At 36.9% G+C, this 22,586-nt stretch overlaps 2 protein-coding genes, 1 long non-coding RNA gene and 1 pseudogene across 3 annotated transcripts; 2 read left to right on the plus strand and 2 right to left on the minus strand.

Annotated features, from left to right (window-relative positions):
• Positions 1-214: 214 nt before the first annotated feature.
• On the plus strand, positions 215-6,530 carry LOC110795294 (14-3-3-like protein GF14 kappa). Its single transcript, XM_022000297.2, has 4 exons — positions 215-817; positions 1,469-1,591; positions 6,030-6,146; positions 6,245-6,530. The coding sequence occupies exons 1-4, from the start codon at positions 332-334 to the stop codon at positions 6,263-6,265; spliced, it is 747 nt and encodes a 248-aa protein (XP_021855989.1). The 5' UTR covers positions 215-331; the 3' UTR covers positions 6,266-6,530.
• A 313-nt stretch (positions 6,531-6,843) lies between these two features.
• On the minus strand, positions 6,844-9,204 carry LOC110795292 (lysM domain receptor-like kinase 4; annotated as a pseudogene).
• A 2,401-nt stretch (positions 9,205-11,605) lies between these two features.
• LOC110795295 (cold-regulated 413 plasma membrane protein 4) lies at positions 11,606-15,840 on the minus strand. Its single transcript, XM_022000298.2, has 4 exons — positions 15,558-15,840; positions 12,256-12,363; positions 12,086-12,156; positions 11,606-12,009 (listed from the first exon to the last, which is right to left on the minus strand). Exons 1-4 carry the CDS (start codon positions 15,683-15,685, stop codon positions 11,768-11,770), a joined length of 549 nt encoding a protein of 182 aa, XP_021855990.1. The 5' UTR covers positions 15,686-15,840; the 3' UTR covers positions 11,606-11,767.
• Positions 15,841-16,423: 583 nt separating this feature from the next.
• LOC130470410 (uncharacterized) lies at positions 16,424-19,782 on the plus strand. The gene is made up of 3 exons (XR_008930694.1): positions 16,424-17,992; positions 18,127-19,381; positions 19,516-19,782. It is a non-coding gene; the product is annotated as an uncharacterized lncRNA (long non-coding RNA).
• Positions 19,783-22,586: the final 2,804 nt, after the last annotated feature.

The following is a 22,586-nucleotide window of genomic DNA, read 5'->3' on the forward strand; positions in this document are numbered from 1 at the left end:
AAGGGAGTACTATTATATTGAATATACCGTTAAATTCCAAACTCTTACGATCGACATTGACAAATCGGGTAGCGGTCAAGATGACCCCTAGGCCGGTATTGTTCTATCACGCCTCAAGTTTCCAACCCATCAACTCTGTTCATCTACTCATCAATTCATCATCACTCATTATGTCATTCATTCTTATCTTTATAAAAGCTGTCCTACTCATTTCCTTTCCTTTTTCATAGCAACCCCCGACTACATTATTATTATTCTCCTCCCCTCTCACTCCAACTACTCCAACACACACACACTCTCTCTCCTCAACCTCAAGCTTTAGCTTCCGTCAATGGCGATTCCTGAAAACCTAACCAGAGATCAGTCTCTCTACCTCGCAAAGCTCGCTGAGCAAGCCGAGCGTTACGAGGAGATGGTTACCTACATGGACAACCTCGTAACCTCCGCCGTCGGAGAACTCACCGTCGAAGAGCGGAATCTCCTTTCCGTCGCCTATAAAAATGTCATCGGATCTCTACGCGCTGCCTGGAGAATCGTTTCGTCGATTGAACAGAAGGAGGAGAGCCGCCGCAACGATGACCATGTCCCCCTCGTTAAATCTTACCGTTGTAAAGTTGAATCGGAGCTTTCAACTATTTGTGCGTCCATATTTAAGCTCTTGGACTCGCATCTCATACCGTCCGCTACCGCTACGGAATCAAAGGTGTTTTATTTGAAGATGAAGGGTGATTATCATCGTTATTTGGCTGAGTTTTTGTCTGGTGATGACCGTAAGAAAGCTGCTGAAGAAACTATGGTTGCTTATAAGGCTGCTCAGGTTTACTTCTTAATTATCCTTTCTTTTATCTCATTCATATATTTTTGTTTGTTGATTGCAACTGTCATTTTTAGGTACTAGCGTTTTTTATAGTAAAACGGCGTTTTATTTGAGTCTTCTTTAACAGTTTGGAGACGTAGTAGCTGAAATTTGAAGTGATATGAGTAGATTTGATTAATGACTTACTAGATGGGTTTTAGTAGATCAAACAGAAAATTGGATCCAAAATGCTCTTGTTTTTTTCCTCTCCCCCCCCCCCCCCCCCCCCCCCCCACATGATGGCATGATCTAGTCATCTTTATCAGTTGCTTTTGTCTATATATCGTGCTCTCAGTAGCCATTCAATAAGTGGGTTTGTGGATATGTTTTAAGAAAAAGTTGCATGTTTTTGGTCCTAACGAAGTGTCTAAATGTTCATATTTAGAGTGGTGAAAGTTTTGGTAGTGGTTACTTGAGGTGAAATGGAAAGTCCACACGATTTGATGGTTTTTGATATTTCATTTGGTTTTATCAGCTTGTCGTTGTTGTATCGAAGTCGTTAAACACAAATTTTTTTTTGTTTGGTATAAAAATACTAGTTATGGAATACTGTCGCTATTGAATGTATCTGACTCTTGCTCTTGTCTGCTCCTTTTGTCACTAATTCAATAGGATATTGCACTTGCTGATCTTGCTCCCACACATCCGATCAGATTGGGGCTTGCACTGAATTTCTCCGTGTTCTACTTTGAAATACTTAACTCAGCTGAAAAAGCATGTAGTTTGGCAAAACAGGTATGTTCGAATATCCATTTCCACTATAGATCCCGTTGGATTTGACTCATATTTTAATTCCGTGTATGTGAAGGAACTTGTGTGTTGTGTTTGATTTTTTATTTTATGACTTTTGAAAATTTTACCAAATGAGAAGTCTTGTTAGAGTTGATCTTCTCTTTTTTTAGTTTTGGATCTTGATAGCAGTGGTCCCTGCAGTCTGATATGAAATGACTTCTTTGATTTAGAAAATAAAAATCCGAACTTTCCTCCCCTTTTTACCAGTTAAGGGGAGAGGGGAACTTCAGTAATACGGTTACTAACGGGTAGTATTGAAGGGTGCTAGTGCAGGTGTACCCTGGTACGAGATCACAGAGTGATACTAATAGCCTATCAGGAGGCATCAACTCTTTCTCAGGGTATTTTGTTGTATGAACTTTTCATGGAATATGAAGCCATGGTGGGCTTTTGGATATCCTGCAATTTGGTAACCAGTTTTAGAGGCAAAAGCTTTACCTAACATTGTGAGAATTTGATGTTCAATTCTTACGAACTTTTGGCAGGGTTATTATGACTTGTTACCACTTTCCCCTCTTGCTAATCTTGCTACACATTGAATGGCCAAATATGCCTGGTAGATACTGATATTCATAAGAATTTAAAAGTGATGCAAATGTGTGAACTCCGAAAAGTGGAAGTGTGGGATAAGAGTAGAGGAGGTAAAAGTATGCAACAAAGGAGGAACAAGTGAGGAGAGATGGTGGAGGAAGAGCAGAGCGAGTAAACTCAACAAAGTTGGAGGAGAGGAAAAGGAGGACATACGTAATAAAGTTGGGAGGGGTGGTTATGTTTTTCAACCAAACTCTTATTTTTAGGTAGTTTAATTGGGATTCATCCACTTTAAGCCCTCGGGCTTGATTTACATCTTGCCATTCTATGGCAAATGAAAAATGCTTGAGAATACAGTAAAAAAAAACCTTAAACTTTGAAGGTTTTTCCCTAAGACTCCACTCTGCTTGATTTGGTGTAAAACGTTTTCATGGAAATGATTTCCCCTTTTCAATTATTTTACGGTGTTTGGTTTGGCAAGGGATAAAAAATAATTTTTTATAACTTCCACAAAGTTGGAAAAACCTTTTCCATTTAAAAGGAAGGGAAACCACTTTTCATCCTTATCTCCCTCTTCCTTCTTCCCATCAATTTTTCAACCATCTTCTCCCATTTTCCTTTTTTCTATTAATTTTCTTGCAAGGAACCAAACAAAGAAATACTAGTTTGGAATTGTGTTTTTCTTTGAATATGTTTTCTATGAAAAATCAATTTTCACTAAAAACATTTTACGACAAACCAAATTGAGTCTAAATGGAAATTTAAAGGCCTCGGGAGAAAGATTGTAAGATTGTAGAGGGAATTTAATAAGATAAGTGGCCTTTGAATATCCTTTCAAAAGACAGAAATGATATTAAACAATTCCTCTAGATCACCTTGCGTCATGCTATTAGGGGAGTGGGTGGGTGAGTATGTTTGTCAACCAAACTCTTACTGTTGGTTTATTTTGGGAATCTTCCATTCTAAACCTTTGGGTTTGATTTATATCATGCTATTTGATGGAAAACGAAAAATGCTTGAGAATACAGTGAGAAAACCCTTGAACTTGGAAGTTATTTTTGTAAAATAGAGATGTAAAGGCTTCACGAGGAATACCGTGGAGGGAATTTAATAGTCTAAATGGAATTTGAGTATCCATTCAATAGATAGAGAAATGATATTGCGTAGTAATAATTCCTTTGGATCACCTTGCCTCATGCTATTAAATTTGTAGGAGGCAATGGTTTCATTTGAGAAAAAAAGCCTTTGAAATAGGAGTAGATTGGGAAGATGATAATTGGTTGAAGGAAAGAAGGAAAGAAACTGTGAGAATGAAGCTTCACCAAGCCAAACCTCCGTCAAAACCGAACTTGCCTTATCTAACATAATGTATTGGATGCAAGTGAAAATGTTAAAGTGCCTGATACATGATACATCAACTTCGTAGTATAAAAGTTTCTTGGAGGTTGAAACATACGCAACTACTCCTTCGTATTTGTTCTAGTAAAAAGGTTTATCGAAATAAAGTTTTTCATTTTTCAATTTCATTTCTCTTGCAATATCGTATCTTCTTCTTCTAAAGCATTGAAAACTGTAGAAATTGAATGAAAAACCAGAAAATTAAGAAGAAATAGTAGAAGATACAGGGGAAGTGGATGATTAGTAGAAGACACTTAGAAATTTCTTCATTCTATTCGTCTTCCAGGGATGACCATGGAGACCGGAAGAAGTTAATCTTTCTGCCATTTTTGCAGCTTAGAATATTTCATTAAAATTGATGTTTATGTGGTCGAATGTCATGGTGGTGGTGCCAACATCTGACCACTAGCAAATTCGATAGAGATGAAGTTTGATCCTTTTCTTTATCAGAAAGGTGATGTGGAGTAAGGAGACTGGACGAAGTTAAAATTTCCGCCATTTTTGCCGTTGCTTTCATCTCTCCTATTTGCATGTAGGGAAGGAGAGAGATGATGGAGTTGGAGGACAAATGGACCAATGTCAAGGTGATGGTGAATGGTCTTACGGTCTTATTCCTTATGGTCGTATTTCGTAGTATAAAGGTTTCTGGGGAGGTTGAAACATAGACCACTACTCTTTTGTATTCCTTCATAGTAAAAATGTTTCTTAAACCAAAGTTTTTCATTTTTCAATTCCATATCTCTTGCAATGCCGAACTCTTTTTCCTCTTAGAAATTGAATGAAAGAAGATACATATCCTCTTCCTGATCCTCTTCCTCTGTATCTTCGACTATTTCTTCCTTCCGGTTTTCGTTCAATTTCTGCAGTTTGATTTTTTCTTCAGTTTGATTTTAGAAGAAGAAGAATTTGACATTGCAAGAGATACGAAATTGAAAAATGAAATTTTTTGCTTTAAGAAACCTTTTTTCTTTTTACTAGGAAGGAATACGAAGGAATATCACCTCTCTGTCGTATACTGAGCTTAGTCTGTACTCCGAAATCTCAAAACCATGAGCGTTCATATGAGAAAAGAGGGGGGGGGGGGGGAGATGTCATTACCGACTTTCACTTTGGTTTGAGGCTGAGCCACCAAGTAAAGACGGACTAAGACTTCATTAAAATTGATGTTTGTCATGGTGATCTGACCACCAGCATAGTCAATAGAGATGAAGTTTGATCCTTTTCATAAAGGTGATAGCAAGGAGATTTGGCCGAAAGTTGAACTTTCCGCCATTTTTTCAGCATGAATCTGCTTCTCTCAGATTTGCATGTAGTGTAGAAAGGGAAGGAGAGAGATAAGGGAGTTGGAGAACAAATGGACCATGTCAAGGTGATGGTGAATGGTATGTTTTCTTATGGGCTTAACAAACAAAAGTAGTAGTGATTAAAGTATTAAACACCTTAACCCAAACATTGAATGAGGTAAAAGGATTTCGCTTCCCCACCTTATCCAATTCCTATTTCCCTTTTTGAGCTTGAACCAAACTTGCTCTAAGAATATTTTTTAGAGAATTCTGATTTTAAGAAGAGCTTTAGATGCTTATTTTAAATGCTATCGGCCTTTAATCATCAATTGTTCGTCTAACCATCATTGAACCACATAATACTCTCTCCAGATTTTAAAAAGAGATACACTATGACCGGCATATAGTTTTAGGAGAGTGAGTTGAATTTGTTAAAATAAGATGAAAGTGGGGTAGTGAATGAATTATTTATTGTAGTAAAAAGATGATGTGAGTAAGTGTGGGACCACCAGAAAGAGAGAAATATTAATATATTTGGAAGTGAGGACCAAAACTTGTCAAAAAAGGAAAGTGTATCGTTTTTTTTTAAAATATGTCCGTTTAAGGAAAGTGTATCTCTTTTTAAAATACGGAGGTAGTAGTTGTTACCACTTCCCATTACGCCTTGGGCTGTAGTCGCTGTACATAGCATGGTTTCTAAAATTATTTTCATTTTCTTCGTAATTTGATTAGAGAAATTTGACATTTAGACTTCTAGTAGAGCTCTCAATTAATATTTAGAATCACTAGAATTATATGGTAGAACTTGAAATCAAATTTGTCAAAGAACTGCAATAACCTGCTGTAATACTCGAGATATGCCCACTTCAGTTCAGTAACAATGCAATATTCTTGACTCTTGACTGTTTGTTGTTTCCGTATTTCAGATATGCACGTCACTTAACCTCCACCATTAATTATTTTTATCAACATTCTGCTCCAGAAGATTTTTTTATTTTGTTTTTTGTGTGGTATTTCTGTGATTTACTAGATGCTGCATATAGCTGGATCCATAATTGGTGATGGGTTCTTTTACTTTGAAAGGCATATCCTATAATAGGACTAATCTTAGCAGATTAGGCCATAATTATGTTTTTGATTCTTTATCTTAAACTTTGTTGCGTATGAAGGCTTTTGAGGAAGCCATAGCTGAGCTGGATACGTTGGGTGAAGAGTCCTATAAAGACAGCACACTCATAATGCAACTCTTGCGGGATAATCTCACTCTTTGGACATCAGATATGCAGGTACATGACAATTCTTGTTCTACAAAGATATGCTTTTGGGATCCAGTGTTGTGTGAATTGACCATCTCACCATTGTTTGTTTGTTTGTGATGACGCAGGATCAAATGGACGAGGCATAGATGGGTAGGTAAACTCACAAAGTCCGCATCTTGAATGTCATTAATTTGCTGTCATCTGGACAGAAAGACTATGCACAGAACGTTTGTAAATGAAATTTGTAAGATTATCCAGTGAAGTTTTTAGCTTTGATGGCAATTTATTATGAGTAAATAATACTGTATTAGACAGACAACCGCTGTGCTCTTCTGAAACAGCGTGATAGTTGTCTTCTCTAATTGTAATATTAAGACTTGGTATGCAAGTTTTTCATTGTCTGTTATTACACTTCCAGTTCCAGTACACAAGTGACATAATAAGTGGTAGCATTATCCCTTTGGATCTTTTTCTTCCCAAGAAAGAGTTTTAAGCATAGCTAGCACTTTTTTAGGCTCAAAACTTGTTTGTTTTGGATATTTTGAAATTGTTTTAACATTTTATTTTATCTCTTACGCTTCTCATCACAACTCACAAGGGAATATTCTGCATTTCGAAACTCACAAGGGAATGCGATTGTAGGTGGTGGAGTGGAGGAGCCCCTGCGTATATATAGATATCGTGATACAATATAAGAAACTTTTCCCTGAACGGAATACGGGAATAACAGCAAGAAAATTAACTATATTTATTTGAAAAGGTCAAAGATACGCTGAAAATGAAACTTACAGGCTATCATCTACGCCGTATGGTAAAACTGAAAGCAATTGGTACATAAGTCTAAGTAGCATAGGTGCCTGTCATAATCTTAATCTACACATACCAGCCATTTTAGCCAAGCATAATAAATTATTCAAGCAGTTTGTAACATGTTTTAAGATTATCATGAACTTGAGATGCTCTCAGAAGTACTGGATCCCCAGATTAGTGAGGTTGTCCAAGGTTTTTGATAGAATTTTCACAATTTCATCCATGAAAGGACGATTTCCCGGATCTTTCTTCAAGCAACGATCAACTAGCATGATCATAGTATATGCTTTATCATTAGGATAATCCTCCCCAAGTGAAGAATCCATAAATTCTTTCAAACTAGAAATCCCGTTCTTGTCACTCAACACAGGGATTAAGATTTCTGATAAATGCAGCTTAACCCCTTCATAAAGGAAAGCAACTTCCTTACCAGTTAACATCTCTAGCAGAACAACACCGAAAGCATAAACATCAAGCATGGGGGAGACTATTCCATTCTCCAAATACTCAGGAGCCAAATAACCCTTAGTCCCCACAATATGCTTTGTTATCGTAAATTGACCATCGTTCCCTCTGAGTGGTCTTGACAGACCAAATTTGGCAATTTTTGCCCTGAATTCCTTATTCAGCAGAACATTGTTGGTCCTTATGTCTTGGTGAATGTGTGGCGGGTTAGTATAGCTATGAAGATAGTTCAACCCGGTGGCAACATCGCAAGCAACCATCATTCTCTGCCCCCAACTCAAGGTTTTTCCGTCAGGATTATTTAGGTAGATCCAATCCCTTAAAGGTCCATTATCTGCATATTCATACACAAAGTACCATACCCCATCATCAAAGCAAACCCCTAACAACTTGATTAGGTTGAAATGGTTGATCTTGTTTAGTACACTAATCTCTTTGCTGACATCTCCATCCATCTTCTTGATGATCACTTCATCACCATCAATGTTTCCCTTGTATACTGATCCTTTAATCCAACGATCAGAACTGAAATTCATTGTTGCTGCCTGCAAGTCCTTGAAACTGTAAATCTTCAGGGAAGCTATTGTAGATATGTTTTTAAGAAAATCAAGGGATTCTTTCTCTGGCGTCTGCTTCAAAAGAGCGCTTTCTTGTGCTTCAAAGTTTTCCGATGACACAATTGGATTAGTTTTTTTCCTAATACACACCCATGGCAACACAAAGAACAGAAATAACCCTGCCACAGAAATAAATATACCCCCAGCAACTGCCCCTAACCCAAAATAAACCCATTTCTTGTTCAAATTCCCACTAGACAACGGTAATGGTGTTGTTATAGGAGGAAAGGATGCCAGAGAAGATGTTGGGGGTGGTACGTAAGGAAGGTACTCCAATTGAGAACCATTTGGCGGGTTCTGTAATGGAACAAGAAGGGTTGTGAAAGGTTGGATAATACTATCATTCTCAGATTTTTCATTGGCCTCAAGAGTTTGTCCAACATCAGCTCCAAAATAGGTTGCAATCATCCCAATACTAGGATTGCTTGGTTGGATGACAAAACTCATAAGGTACTTAATCCCCAAATTAAGTTGGGTCTTAGTAGGACAAGCACACCTAAGAGGTATAGTAAGCTTTTCATCGGGAAAAATATCAACAATGTTTGGACTGAGTTTCTGAGCTCTGATAGAACTGCAAGTAGTCAAACCTTCGAAGGTTTTGTTAGCCAACTTGTAGTAATTGTCACCACTTACAACAACGTGAGTGGTGTTGGCTTGGTAGAATTTACCAGCACAGGAGCATGTCACAGGGATGATGACCTTGGTGTTTGTTGCCAAGGCCATGTTTTCTGCAATGGTCTTGTTGTTAATTGCGGAAATGTGAGATACATTTGCAGAAAAAAGAGAGGCGATGGAAGAGAAAGTGTTGTATGGAGGCTGAGTTCGGTAAATGAGAAAAGTTTGGCAAGATGTTTTGACACCATTGCAGTAATACCCAAGAGCAGAAGACTCGTTTCTATGGCAAATGTTTCCAGCATAAGGCTGCTGGGCTTTGATCGAACGAAATAAGTAGAGTGACCAGAAAAGGAAAGCATAGACATGGATGAATGAAGGAGAAGCCATTTGGATTTGATTAGAAAGGGATGAAGATGGATGGATGGATGGAAGGGGAAATCCATCATTTATAGTAAGGTTTTTGAGTGGGATGTATAATGATTAATGGTATTATGAATTGTGATTGATAGCATGGTAACTTTTTGACTCTTGAATGAGAATGTTATTGAACTGGATTTAACGTCAGAAAAGTTAAAAGGGAGTTGCTGTCTCGCCTATTTTCATCAAAACAAACAAACAAACAGAGTTGAAAGGAGAACGTACTAGTACATATTGACGTCAACAGTCAACTAAACAAAACAATTTTGTTATGAATTGCATTGCCGACTTCCGAATCTCGTACATACCATTTTACTGTAACACTTACAACACTAGTACGGATACCAATGATGTCTTGGCCTAATGATTAAGACTGAGGGTCTGTGTATTATAGGTCTCAGGTTCGAATCCCCCAATCCCCATTTGTAATTTATATTACACTTGTAGCTCATACGCGAAAAAAGAAAAAAAAAAAATAACAAACAACACTAGTACGAGTAAAAACTATGGAGTAGGGACCCATGCTCATTTTTGCATAAGTTGCCTACTTTTTGCTACTAAAATCGAGGAAGTATTTTCGGATATCAGATATGTGTGGGCAAATGCATATCATAGCAAAAGACAAAATAAGAAAAATGACAAAAAAGAAATTAAATGGTACTTTTTAAACAAAAATGGTACTTTTTTTAACTGAATGGTACTTTTTTTTTACAGAATGGTACTTTTTTAACATAAATGATACTTCCTTTTTTGTCTTTTAGCTATTTGTCTTTTAGCTGATATGTGTGTTGCCACACATATCTGATATCCGAAAAAACAACCTCACTAAAATCAGAGGTATGATACACTCCCTGATCTAGAATGTTGGTCATGTTTACTTATTGATTTGTTTTTTTTATTTTTTATTTTTTATGTAAAGTTGTTTTTTTTATTTCTATTTTGTCTCAACTAGATTCTCTTGTGGCCTTAATCTTTTGACTCTCCTAGCCACATGGATAAGATTCCTATGAGATTTTTTGACAAGCGATTTTAGAATTCCCTAAGATTCCAAAACATTATGAAAGCGAAAGAAGTATTAAATATCCTTCCTAAATAAGGGTCAAAAAACGTATCAAAGATTCAAACTATAACTCAAAAATGATTACTTTAAAACGCCAATTTAAAAACATAAAAGGGTGAACAACTGCGCCTCACGCCCTCACATGCCTACTTATACCTAGTTATTGGGTAGGGTAATCCGATAAGTATAGTGATAGGGTCAAGTTAAAATGACTCTTGATAACCCAATAATTTTGAATATTTAGAATGACTCTTATTGAGCAGAGTCATTAGAGAATCAAACTGATAACCCAATAATTTTGAATATTTAAAATAGTTAGAATAAAAAAAAAATGTATAATTTCGTATTCACTAATCAACTTTAGCTCTCTCCTTGATTTTTTATTGCTTTATTATTGATCCGCCCACAATCCAAGCTGCTTCCACCCAATATCGATCTACTTTAAGGTGACTCGCCTTCAATTGACAAGTCTAGGCCTGCTATTCCCATGCTCTGAATCATACATATAGTCATATAGACATATAGTACAACGGTACAAACCTCAATTGTTTTATGGTTGCCCTTATTTACTCATGTAGAGGCTTAGAGCTCTCCCAAATGAGAAAATGAGCCCAACAAAAGACCCTCATTCTAGTCAATAGAGTAATCATTACTCATTAGTGAACTATCACTTCATTTTGCGTATAGTATACCCAAGGAGTGCGCCACTAGAATTTGCCTAAGTTGAAACTTCATCAGTCAACAGTCTAACAGTCAACCAGTCAACTACGTCAATTTGTCATTAAACCAAAGAGTGCACATTGAATTTGAACACTGTCCCGTGCGTTTCACATTAAGCTTCCTTTCAAAACCCGATTACAAAAGTGTGCACAAGCGATCCCTAAACTAAAAACCAAGTAACAAATGCATTCAAATCAATTCCTGAACTTGAAGAAAAGCTCCTATTAATATTAGCATGATATCTGAATACAGAAAAATCCTCTTATATGCTTAATCTCTCTAGGATGAACAGTCACACAAAGCTTTTGGTCTAACAATTAAAAAAATTCAGGAACACAACTGAACTGGACGACAATTCTAATCACAAAAGAACGAAGAATGTACTATAAACTATGACAACAACTGCACATGGAATTATTTCTCTTACTAACATTCAGTTTTCAAGTTGGTCCTAAAACAATACAGTTCACATTTTGCACAAATCAAACAACATCAACCAACTCAATAATTGTATCGAACACACTGCTTGCCCTATCAGCTTGACCTATATTCTAACAGCTGCATGAGGCTCTTTTATTGTTCCTCCCTTCTTCCTCCACTGAAAAATGAATCAACTTCTACAGAAAGATGGAACTGGATTCACTTTATACGTTCCAGTGTCTCATTTAAATATTGTGGACTCCTTCTCATTAATCACAATAGAAAACAAACAACAATTTCATATTACTGTTAGCAAATTTTAGGCAGAAAACCAAGTATAAACAAAAAAGAACAGCAAACAATTTTCACCAAGAATTTCCTACTTTTATTAGGTGATCTATACAAATAGAATTTGTGCATATACAAAGATTTACAAGGCAAAAATGTCCACGAGAAAATGTACCTCAATCAGCACATAACAAAATTGCATAATGATTCATAATCCTGCCGAGGATTCCAGTCACTTACCAAGATCCTAAACATAGGTACAGTATTGTAAAGAAGAATAGAAGAGCCATACTCAACCAATATGCACAGCACTGCAAGTTACATAAGCAACTGCTGCATCCTCCATTTGCATGTATCTCCAATACAAGAAGTAAAATGCAAATCAACATACAGAACACACCACCAGCAATGCTTTGACGCAGTTCATTGGCCAGCCATTCCGGCATGACAACAAAAAGGATAAAGCGAGACAAAGAAGCTGCAAGCAAGAAAATGACATTGTAGTAATTGATTAACCGGGTTAAATGTGATGTAAGTGTTAGTTTTTTTCTTACCTGGGAAGAAATTAGGAAAGCAGTAATTTGCAGCAACAGCAAGAATAGCAACCCAACATCCAAACTGTCCTCTGCAACAAAACGTGGGAGATTCTCTTCAGTAATTTTCATATACAGAAAAAGTTCTAATTCGAGAAGACCATAGATTTTCCAAAAATCTTTAAAGCCACCGTAATATCTGGAAAACAGCTTCTGGGAGACTAGCTGTAAGAAATAGGGTCAGAACTGAAGCTTGAAGACTTGATCTTCTCCCTATTAGATTCAAAACTAACAGAAACCTACAACAATGGAAAAGGAGGACAAAAAGACAGATATAAGGATCAGAAAATGCATTAAAATATCAAATTAAATAGCAAAAAATAAATTAAAACTTAAAACCACAGCAAAACAGTTATAACTCAGAGGACGTATGAAAGAAGAGAACTGGGAGATTCAAATAAAAATTTAAAAGTACTATGAAAGTTTTATATTGACCAATAGATAATTCAGCTACTTTATCTTGTTAATCACAAAGAGATATCCTCTTCCGCCTGTAAGAGGATAAGAAGTTACGTAGTATAATGTTTCTATACAACATTAATCATTTGTAGTCACAAGTTTTTAGCGTGTAAGTCACAAGAGCTTTCTTTTATCCATACTCGTAATAAAGCATTATTGATATTACCATGTATAACTTGTCTATAGATTCCAGAAATACAAGGTACCAAATGTTAAAGCTTCCTATGCTGACTTTTATAACAGACCTTTTTTTTCAATAAACTAGACTTTTACAGTTAACCTTATTTCCCTCTCTTTTACATTGTTTTCTAAATTATATTAACAAAAAGAACTTCATATCTATGTTCCAAGTCCAGTGGCACACTAGAATTTCATATCTATGTTTCAAAGATCATCATTCACTCTAAGGTGAAGCAAAAGGTGATGGGTTGAATGGTTGATCATCATTCATCACAAACACGAGATGCAAGTTTTTTTTTTTAACTGCTAACAAACTAAACTTCACATTTCTTTGCAAAAGTTCTCTCGATTCTCATACGAAAGGGTTTCTGTACGAAGCACCCTAGCAAGGGAACGAGGGGGTGGGGGCGGGGGGGAGGAATCAAACAAAGAATAATGGAGGGAGCTTAGCAACTCATGTGTGCAGCATAACAGCACCTAACACTCTTCAGCTATGCCCCATACCTCATTGCCCATACTTGGCCTATAGTTGCTTGAGGTAATGATACTAGCACCTAAATGCCTTGTGCCTAGGCATGCCTCAGAAGATATCGCCACTCTATAATACCAAGCTTGACATATATATATTCTATGATGGATGAAAACCAAATTCCTAACTCATGAACCATTATCTTCTTACAAACCTTAGCTTGGCTAGCTGATAGACTTGAGTTTGAATTGGAGAATTACCTTGTCTGGTTGGGCATCAAAGGACAGCAGTATACACTATACAGTGTACTTTCAGTAGTTTATGGCTTACAGGGTGAATGGGGTGGGAGACAATTCTCATGTCATATGCGACTCTACCGCTTAATAAAAAAAGAAAAGGCTAAACATTCCTCACTAAAACATTCAAGACGGAAAACTCAACTGTCAAACTAACTAACAAAAAATCTCCACCTTATCATAATAGTCTACTTAAGGGATCATGATTAGGGCCTAGGAAATGATTTTAGGTTTGAATCATGACCCTCTCTTCAGCACAAGTCGACTATTAAGAAAATGAACTAAAACATATATTCAGCCTGCAGCACCTGCTCTCTGTACTATTCTTATCTTGTCATTTGAAACAGTATACATATAATGGGCAGACCACTATTTTCCATGTCTGAAATTAGTTCATTTGTCATTAAACAATAACAACAAAACTTCCCTACAATTGATAAAAGAGCTGGTATTCCATTGTGCTTAATCCTCAAATGTCTTGATTTTCGGCTCAGAGATATCCACTTTGAGACCGAGAAAAATAATCAAAGTAACTTTTAGTTGTTCGGGTACCAAAATGATTTCCCCATTTGTTCCTCTTATTAAGCACCCCATAAAGAACAAATATGTTTATTAAGGAGTAATTAAAGGGAAAAAAAAGCTCAATAAAGCCAAAATTTCCACAACTCATGCCAATGAGACAATGATTGTCCGACTAATAAATAGCTAAAATGTAGAGATACCAAGGCATGTCAAATTACTCACCCGAGGCACCTCATACACATCTCTTTTAAAGAGATCTCATCTTTCTCACATAGCTCGAGCGAACTTAGATATTGAAGGGATTTCATCCAACGTCAACGCAAAGGTCAGCTTATTGTGTTGTGAGCAAGTGACTTGGCTCAAACACACAATCTAATTTTTCTTCTCAACTACAAACAAAATAAAACTCACTAGATGATTATTTTTTACTCAAAAGTCAAAACTCCAATGAAACAAGAGGTGAGAGGTAAGTAATACGAAGTAGGAATTATACACCTCCAGCCATGGAGATTTAGGTCCTAGAAATCCCAAGTCCCAACTGCCAAACTCATGGTTTAGATCTAGAGGTAGTCAACCTTGAGGTAGTTGACTTTACACTTGCTCAACTTTGACTTATGATTAATCTTGACTCGACTAGAGTTTTAATCAACTTTCACCAAAATCAATCGTGACCAGCTTGTTACGCTGCTAGCTCCTTTGGTTATCGTCATGTGCAAGCAAATAATGAACAACCTTTTTATTCTAGGTTAACATCAAAAACTATAAAGTATAAACCAATTTCCATATAAAAGTGAAGTGTAAGTTTTGTAACTTTATCCTAATAATGTTGGAGACTTGGAGTCCTAAAGCCATGCGTTTGCGTTGAATTTATTACTTCCTTTGTTTCAAATTAGCCTAGTAATGTGTGGATTTCCATGTCGGTACATGAACCTGGCTTTTACAAGCCATTTTAGCAAGCTAGAGGCGACTCATCAAAGACTGAAGTTTGAGCTGAATCCGATTGAGTCGCTTTACTCGAATCAAATTGAGTTCTAATCAAGTCGATCTTTGAGTAAGTGAGTAGACACGAGTAAGTCTATGTTAAAAATGGCTAGTGTGCGAAATGGACGCAAGTACCTCTTATTGGTATTGATTATTTTGTATACCAATGCACACTTGTAGTACCAATACCAGTCATTTGCTTTATTGTTGGTATTAAAAACAGGTTGTATTGGGTGGCTTGTGGCCAATTTGGTCACAAGCCACTTGATGTTTAGAAAACCTCGAGTAGACACTGCCTGTACAAAAACGATTTTCATGTACAATTCCAAAATAACATAACATCATTATGCTCGAAAAATCTTACCCTAAAATCATAAATAACACACGATTATCAATGAAAACAGGAGTGGAACTTTAAGAAATTTGTTCTCTTAACAATTGTAATTCTAAAAAGTGAAAGAGAAAAAAGAAATGATTCAAATTTAACACAAAAATCAATAATCCGGATAGATAGAGAGAGACTTACAAAGCAGAGAAGGATGCGCCCCAGCAAAAGGCGGAGCGGATTCCTGTGTTCGGATTTTCCGTCACAAAATCGCCGCCGATTGCCGTTGCAACCACCGCAGATTCCATTTCCATCACTGTCGTCGTCATTTTTTCTGGCGGGGTCAAGAGATCACGGCATCGCCTTCTGCCCTTCCAAATATCCAATTAGTAGACGTTGTGTTGCACAGGCTCCGTTCTGTACAAGCAACCCCATTAAACAACATATTCCCTCCGTTTCGTAAGCCGTTACGGATACCTCCGTTTCAAATGATATGTAAGGGTGCGTTCGAAGACGCTTCCCTTTCCCGTTTTTTCATTTTTTAATCAGAAAAACCAAAACGGCCTTGTTCGGAGTAGGGCTGCAAATGAGCCGATATATTCGCGAACAACTCGCGAACAAGCTCGGTCAAAGCTCGTTTATTAAGTAATGAACAAGCTTGAACAAAATTTCTAGGCTCGTTAAGTAAACGAGCTAAGCTCGAACAACATTACGTTCAGCTCGATAATATAGTTCACGAGTACTCGTTCATAGCTCGTTAATTACCCGTTTATAAATCCGTTTATTAGCCCGTTTATGACTCGTTCAAGCTCGAAAAGATAATTTTATTATAAAATAAACGGATTTTTCATGAAATGACCCCAAGTTTTGCATTAATGCACCAAATACCCCTAATGTTTCCAGAATGCACCAAATACCCCCGAGCTTTAAAACAATAACACAAAATGCCCTTAATGAGCATTTTCCGTCCATTCGTTAAGTCTCCGTTAAAATTGAAATTGATTTTTTTTTCCTTTTTTTCCCTTTATCTTTCTCTGTCTCTTTCTCTTTCCTTTTTCAATCTTCACAGTTACCCCATTATTTCACCAACACAATCCTTAAGCTTTTTTAAAATCCCCACCCCCACTACCTCCCCTTTCAAAGATTCAGATCAACTCAAACTAAAATAAACACATTCAATGTCCATTTCTCCACAGACGTTGCCCAAAACTACTCTCAAATCCAAAAACAAATATCAAATCCAAAAACCAAATTAACCCAATTCAGTTTCTAATTGTTACTAATCTATCCTAAACAATTAGAAACAATGTTAGACGGAATGAAACGGCGCAACAACGAAGCAAATCGGAGACAGAGAGAGATTTGGGAGGAGGTGGTAGAGGAGAGAGAGGGAGGAGCCTACGACAGTGGTGGTGGAGCTTGCGATGTATTGCCTCAATTGCAGTGGTGGAGCCTGCGACGGTGGTGGAGATTCTTCACCCTCGATCTTCGATTGAGAATACCCACCATATCTGATTTATTGGATGAATTTTTTGGGTTAAAGAAAGAAAAGAAGATGATGAAGAAGAAGAAGAGGGTGGTTGCAGGTTTTTGGCCGCGATTATTGCGACGAGCAGCAATATAGATTGAAATCCTTTAATCAATTTTTTTGTTAAAGTTTGTGTCATAGATATGAATTTTGAGGAGATTAAAGCAGTAGCATCAGCGATTTTTGGGATTGAATTTTAGTTTTAGCAATAAAGGTATTCCGTTTCTAATTGTTTAGGTTTTTAGGATTTTGTGAATGATTTATGTTGTTTCTAATTGTTTATGTTTTTAGGATTTTGTGAATGATTTATGTTGTTTCTAATTGTTTAGGTGTTTAGGTGTTTTCCTAGAATTGATCTAGTTTCAATAAAATCACGTTTAATCGGTGAAAGAAGAAGATGATGATGATTGATGGGGTGAAGTAAAAAAAAGTTTTAGTTTTTTTTTTTAATAATAGGTAGTTAATTATTTTTTTTGGGTTTAATTAATATAATTAAGTGCTAATATTAGAATTAGTAGAGAAAATGGTTGACTATGGGCAAAAAAGTAAATTCACGCTAACAGAGACTTAACGGAATGGACGGAAAATGCTCATTAAGGGCATATTGTGTTATTGTTTTAAACCTCGGGGGTATTTGGTGCATTCTGAAAACATTAAGGGTATTTGGTGCATTAACGCAAACCTCGGGGTCATTTCATGAAAAATCCGTAAAATAAAATATAAGCTTTCTTAAAAATCATTACCCCTTAAATGTCAACAAATAGATTATTTGAAGAAAGTGAATAAATCCTATACTATAATAATCTCGTAAAAATGTAGATTATTTCATCAAATCATATATTTTGGGATTTTTCTCCATGATTGTATAATTTACCCTAATTTGAGGATTTGATTGATCGATCAATTCCCAACTTTCAGAGGAAGAATTTTTGGGCTTTCCCTGTTACCAATTTAATTCCATTATTATTGCTTCCATTCAAATCTCAATGGCTAGGATAAATACAAGTTATACAACCGTAAATTCATTACCCTCCCTCAAGCAAAATAAGGGATTTGAATCAAAATCTCTGTCTTTCTTTGCAGCCTCAAATCATGTCGTCCCCCGAAGGTATGGTTGTTTATCTTAATTCAATATTTCTTTTGATATTGTATTGATTTCCTTCAATTCTTTAATTATTGTAATGAATTGAATAGTTTTTTGTTAATTATTTTCATTTTTAAGATTATTTATAAATCTTTCAGAAGAAGAAAATAGCGACCACAACAGGGAAATTAATGATGATCAAACTAATGTCGAGGACATACGAAACACAAATGAAAATTAGGAGAATGGTGATGATATAGCTCTTCAATTTGGAAAGAAAAGAAGAAGGAAGATATCCAAGGTATGGGAAGAATTTACTACATAGAAATTGGCAGTGAGAAGAAAATGAAATGCAAGCATTGTAAGTCACTTTTTAAGTTCAATGAAAGTGGTACCACTACACAATATGGGAGACACTTACTGATTTGTCCTAAACGTAGAGTGTCTATTCCAGGACAACCACAACTTAGTATGCAAACATGCACTCCTAGATGTGATTCTTTTAGTACCATGAAGCCTTGGAAGTATGACCATGCTAAGATAAGAGAGCTTTTGTCTCATATGGTAATGGTTGATGAACTACCCTTTGTGTTTGCTGAATATGACATTTTTAACCTGTTAATGAAACAAGCTGCCCTTGATTTTCAAAAGGTGTCACGAACTACTTTAAAAAGTGATTGTGAAACTAGTTATGAAATTGAGAAAAAAAAGGGTTCAGGGTCTATTGAAATATCCTAAAAGAGTTTCTATTACAACTGATATTTGGAGATCTGGTCAAAAGCTTGAGTACATGGTTGTTACATGCCATTTTGTGCATGATTGAAAATTGCATAAAAGAGTTTTGAACTTTGTTAAAGTTCCTCCCCCTCATAATGGAGCTGCTCTTTCAGACTCCCTTTATAAATGTTTAGAGGATTGGGGTCTAGAGAGAAAATTAGCTAGTGTTACCATGGATAATGCTTCCTATAATGATGTTGATGTAAAAAGGTTGAAAGAGAGTCTTTCTTATTTGGGGAAGTTACCTTATGATGGTAAATTCTTTCATGTCCGTTGTTGTGCACACATTCTTAATATACTAGTCCAAGATGGGTTGTCTGAGATTGAGAGTGTGATTCATGACGTGAGAGACTCTGTGAAACATATTTCAGCCACTCCTCTTAGAATCCAAATGTTTAGTGAGACAACTAAACAGATGCGTCTTCCATGCAAAAAAATTAGTATTGGACTGTTGTACCAGATGGAATTCAACCTATGAGATGCTACGTTGTGCTTTGGAGTTCAAAGATGATTTCCCTCGCTACCAAGAGAAAGATTCATCTTACAAGAATAATCCTTCAAGTGATGATTGGAACATGGTTCAAAAGGTGTGCAACTTGCTTGAGATTTTCAGCGAGATCACTCATATAATATCAGGTAATCTATATGTTATCCTTTTTAGTTTATATTTTCATTGTTCTTTTATTATGCTTGCTGTTCTTTTTTCCAATTATATGTACACTTAATTTTTCAATATCTTAGAATGATTAATACTTCAATTTCAAATTTAGGTTGTGAGTATCCTACATCCAATTTATTTCTTCCTGAGCTTACATTGATCAAGGAGACGTTGGATGAGAATTCTGTTTCTAGTGATGCTGACATGAAGAGAATGACACTCAAAATGAAAAGTTGACAAGTATTGGGGTGACCTTAACTTGTTGATTGTTGTGGCTGCTGTAATGGATCCTAGGAACAAAATGAAGTTAATTGAGTTCTCTTTCTGTGCTCTTTATGGTGATTTTGAAGCTAATGAACATATATTTTCTGTTAAATCAACTTTATATGACATTTATAGAGAATATATGGATGCTTTTTCTAATGAGAATGCTGTGAAAGACTATCAAGTTGGTGTTGAGGATAATGCAGAGAACATAAGTAGAACTTCTAATTCCAATGTGGGTGCGAAGGGGGTGAAGGAAATAATGCCCTTGGTCCAAGTATGCATTCTATGTTAAGTTTAATAAGTGCGGTTCAGTATTAATTAACAAGTTAATAATTCAGTGAGATCAAGTGAGCTGAATGCCTAGCTAGAGGCCGCTTCAGTTCAAGTGGAATTAATGATATTAATCCACAGCTTACTCTTGACTGAACCCGTAGGGTCACACAAATAGTACATAAACGGATCAAGTATTTAATGGCATTAAATACTCTATCTATGGATATTCGGAATCGACGGATCTTGGTTTCAGTGGGAGCTGAGATCGTCACAAGCAAGAAATGAATACTCCGGAAACGATGATATTGCCGGAAACGGAAATATGGATCGTATCGGAAATATAAATATTATCCAAGTCGTAGATGTTGCCGGAAACGGAAACATGGTACGTATCGGAAAATATTATCGGAAATGGAAATATTGCCAGAATCGGAAATATTGCCGGAAACGGAAATATTGTCAGAATCGGAAATATTATCGGAATCGGAAAATAATTCCGGAAACGGAAATATTAAATATTTGTTCGAAACGGAAATTAATTCCGGAATCGGAAATATTAAATATTGTTCGTATCGGAAATGAATTCCGAAAACCGGGAATTTTATCGGAAGCGTATCGTACGAATAAGCATCGGACGAGGCATGCCGGACGAAGGCTCAGCATGAAGCCAGGCCATCGCCCAGCAAGCAATGGCGCGCCACAACACAGCCCAAGGCTGCGGCAGGCCTACCGCAAGGCAGGCCCAGCGCGCAGCTTAGGCCATGGCAGCCTCGTAGGCTGCGGTAGCTCGCATGGGCTTCGTGGGCGTGTGGGCTGTGCGCGGGCATGGCCTGCATGCTTGCGGGTCATGCTCGTGTGTGTGTTTGTGTCCATGCATAATTCCTAAAAACTATTAGGATTTGATGTATGATTAAATTCCTATTCCTATTAAGATTATTTAATTAAATAGAGTCCTTGTAGGATTCTAAGTTTAGTTAAATCGTATCCTACTAGGATTCCAGTTCCATTTCCAAACCTCTATAAATAAGGGCCTAGGGTCATAATTTATACGCACGATTGAAGTATTCAAAGGGTAAGTTTTTGAAATAAAATTCAGCCACACTCTTGCACAATAATAACCGAAATTCCTAAGCACCTTAAGGGCGATTCTAGTTGGTCAATCTTGAGGCGGATCCGGACGTACTGTGGACTATCTACGGAGGGACGACACTTGGAGTCCTAAAGACTTGTTCTTGTTCGGTTCGGGCGCAGCTAGGGAAGGCACGCTACAAAGTGTATGCATCTATACTATGCTAAATGATTATGTGTAAATAATATGCTTTCCTGGCTTTATGGTTTTTCCGCATGATTTATGTATTGTCATATGTATCATAACCTAACAGTGGTATCACGAGCCTCTTATTATTTTCATAATCTAAATTGCATGAACATGGTTAAATATTACAAATTTGCAAGAATTAAAAGGGGTGATTAATTTTCGTAATTGTTAATTAATTGCAAATTGCGTTTATTTAATTATACGTACGCAGTTTTTCGGCAGTTTCTTCGTTACTCATCCAAATCGAGTGATTTTTGTGTCAATTCCGCATGTAAAAGGCATTCTAAAATTTTGACAAAAAAAAATTTTCGGCCGAACCCAGAATTCTCAAATTCGAAGCCTAACTATGACTTTTCGAAGGTTTTAGTTTTTCGAATGCAAAATTTCGTAAATTTAAGATGTTAAATTAAATATTTGCGATTCTTGTTGATAAATCTTGAATTTTTGATTGACCTACTGTATATGTTTAACAAGTTTGAATGCCTAGCCTTGTTAATTATGCAATCTAATTTGTAATTATGATTAATTTGTTGAAAATTGGAATAATTTAGAATTAATTTGATTTTCATAATTAGTTATAATTTAATTAGATACCTATGATTAAAAACCACCATAAAAATTGTAAATTTGTGTTAAATTTTAAATTTTTATGACCTAGACTTGAATCCATGTTAATCGGAAATCAATTAAATAATAAATATTCGATTTTTCGCCCTAAAATTATGAAATTAATATTATTTATTAATTTGTCATTAATTTTGAATTTAAATTTAAATTTTTATGCGATTCGCTCATATAACTTGCACGCACAAAGCAATGGACGCTACGTGTTACCCTTAAGAGGTGTTGTATAGTGCGGGCATGCGACGACGAGCAAGGGAGCTCGTCGCCCATGCGGTACGAATGCAGCGAGCAAGGGCATGGTGCACGAGCACAAGGCAGCAGCCCTGCCTTGTGTCGTGGGCTATGAGCAATGGGCGCATGGGCAGGGGCGAGAGCAAGGCACGAGCAGTCGCGTGTGGGCAGCAAGCGTGCTGCGCCACAGCGCGCACTGCCTCGCGCAAGCATGCGGAGCCTCGCGCGCAGCGAGCGCAAGCTCGCGTGCCACGAGCGCTACGCACAGCGTCGATGGCTCGCGCGCAGCGAGCGCCAGCTCGCATACTGCTGCCTCGTGCGATGAGCGCAAGCTCGCGTGCGGGAAAGGCAGGCGCGCAGCGAGCGATGGCTCGCATAAATCGAGCGCTGGGGCGCGCAGCGAGCGATGGCTCGCGTACATCGAGCGCTGGCGCGCGCAGCGAGCACCAGCTCGCGTGTTCGATTGATGC

Source organism: Spinacia oleracea, chromosome 3 (genome assembly GCF_020520425.1).
Source record: "Spinacia oleracea cultivar Varoflay chromosome 3, BTI_SOV_V1, whole genome shotgun sequence".
Taxonomy (NCBI): domain Eukaryota; kingdom Viridiplantae; phylum Streptophyta; class Magnoliopsida; order Caryophyllales; family Amaranthaceae; genus Spinacia; species Spinacia oleracea.

Excerpts from the sequence above, each read along its gene's own strand:
- LOC110795294 (XM_022000297.2), top strand. The coding sequence starts at position 332 with ATGGCGATTCCTGAAAACCTAACCAGAGATCAGTCTCTCTACCTCGCA. Across the intron at positions 1,592-6,029 it reads CATGTAGTTTGGCAAAACAG|GCTTTTGAGGAAGCCATAGC; the intron begins GTATGTTCGAAT and ends TTGCGTATGAAG. Across the intron at positions 6,147-6,244 it reads TTTGGACATCAGATATGCAG|GATCAAATGGACGAGGCATA; the intron begins GTACATGACAAT and ends GTGATGACGCAG.
- LOC110795295 (XM_022000298.2), bottom strand. The coding sequence starts at position 15,685 with ATGACGACGACAGTGATGGAAATGGAATCTGCGGTGGTTGCAACGGCA. Across the intron at positions 12,157-12,255 it reads GCTGTTTTCCAGATATTACG|AGGACAGTTTGGATGTTGGG; the intron begins GTGGCTTTAAAG and ends GTTTTGTTGCAG. Across the intron at positions 12,010-12,085 it reads CTTTCCTAATTTCTTCCCAG|CTTCTTTGTCTCGCTTTATC; the intron begins GTAAGAAAAAAA and ends TCTTGCTTGCAG.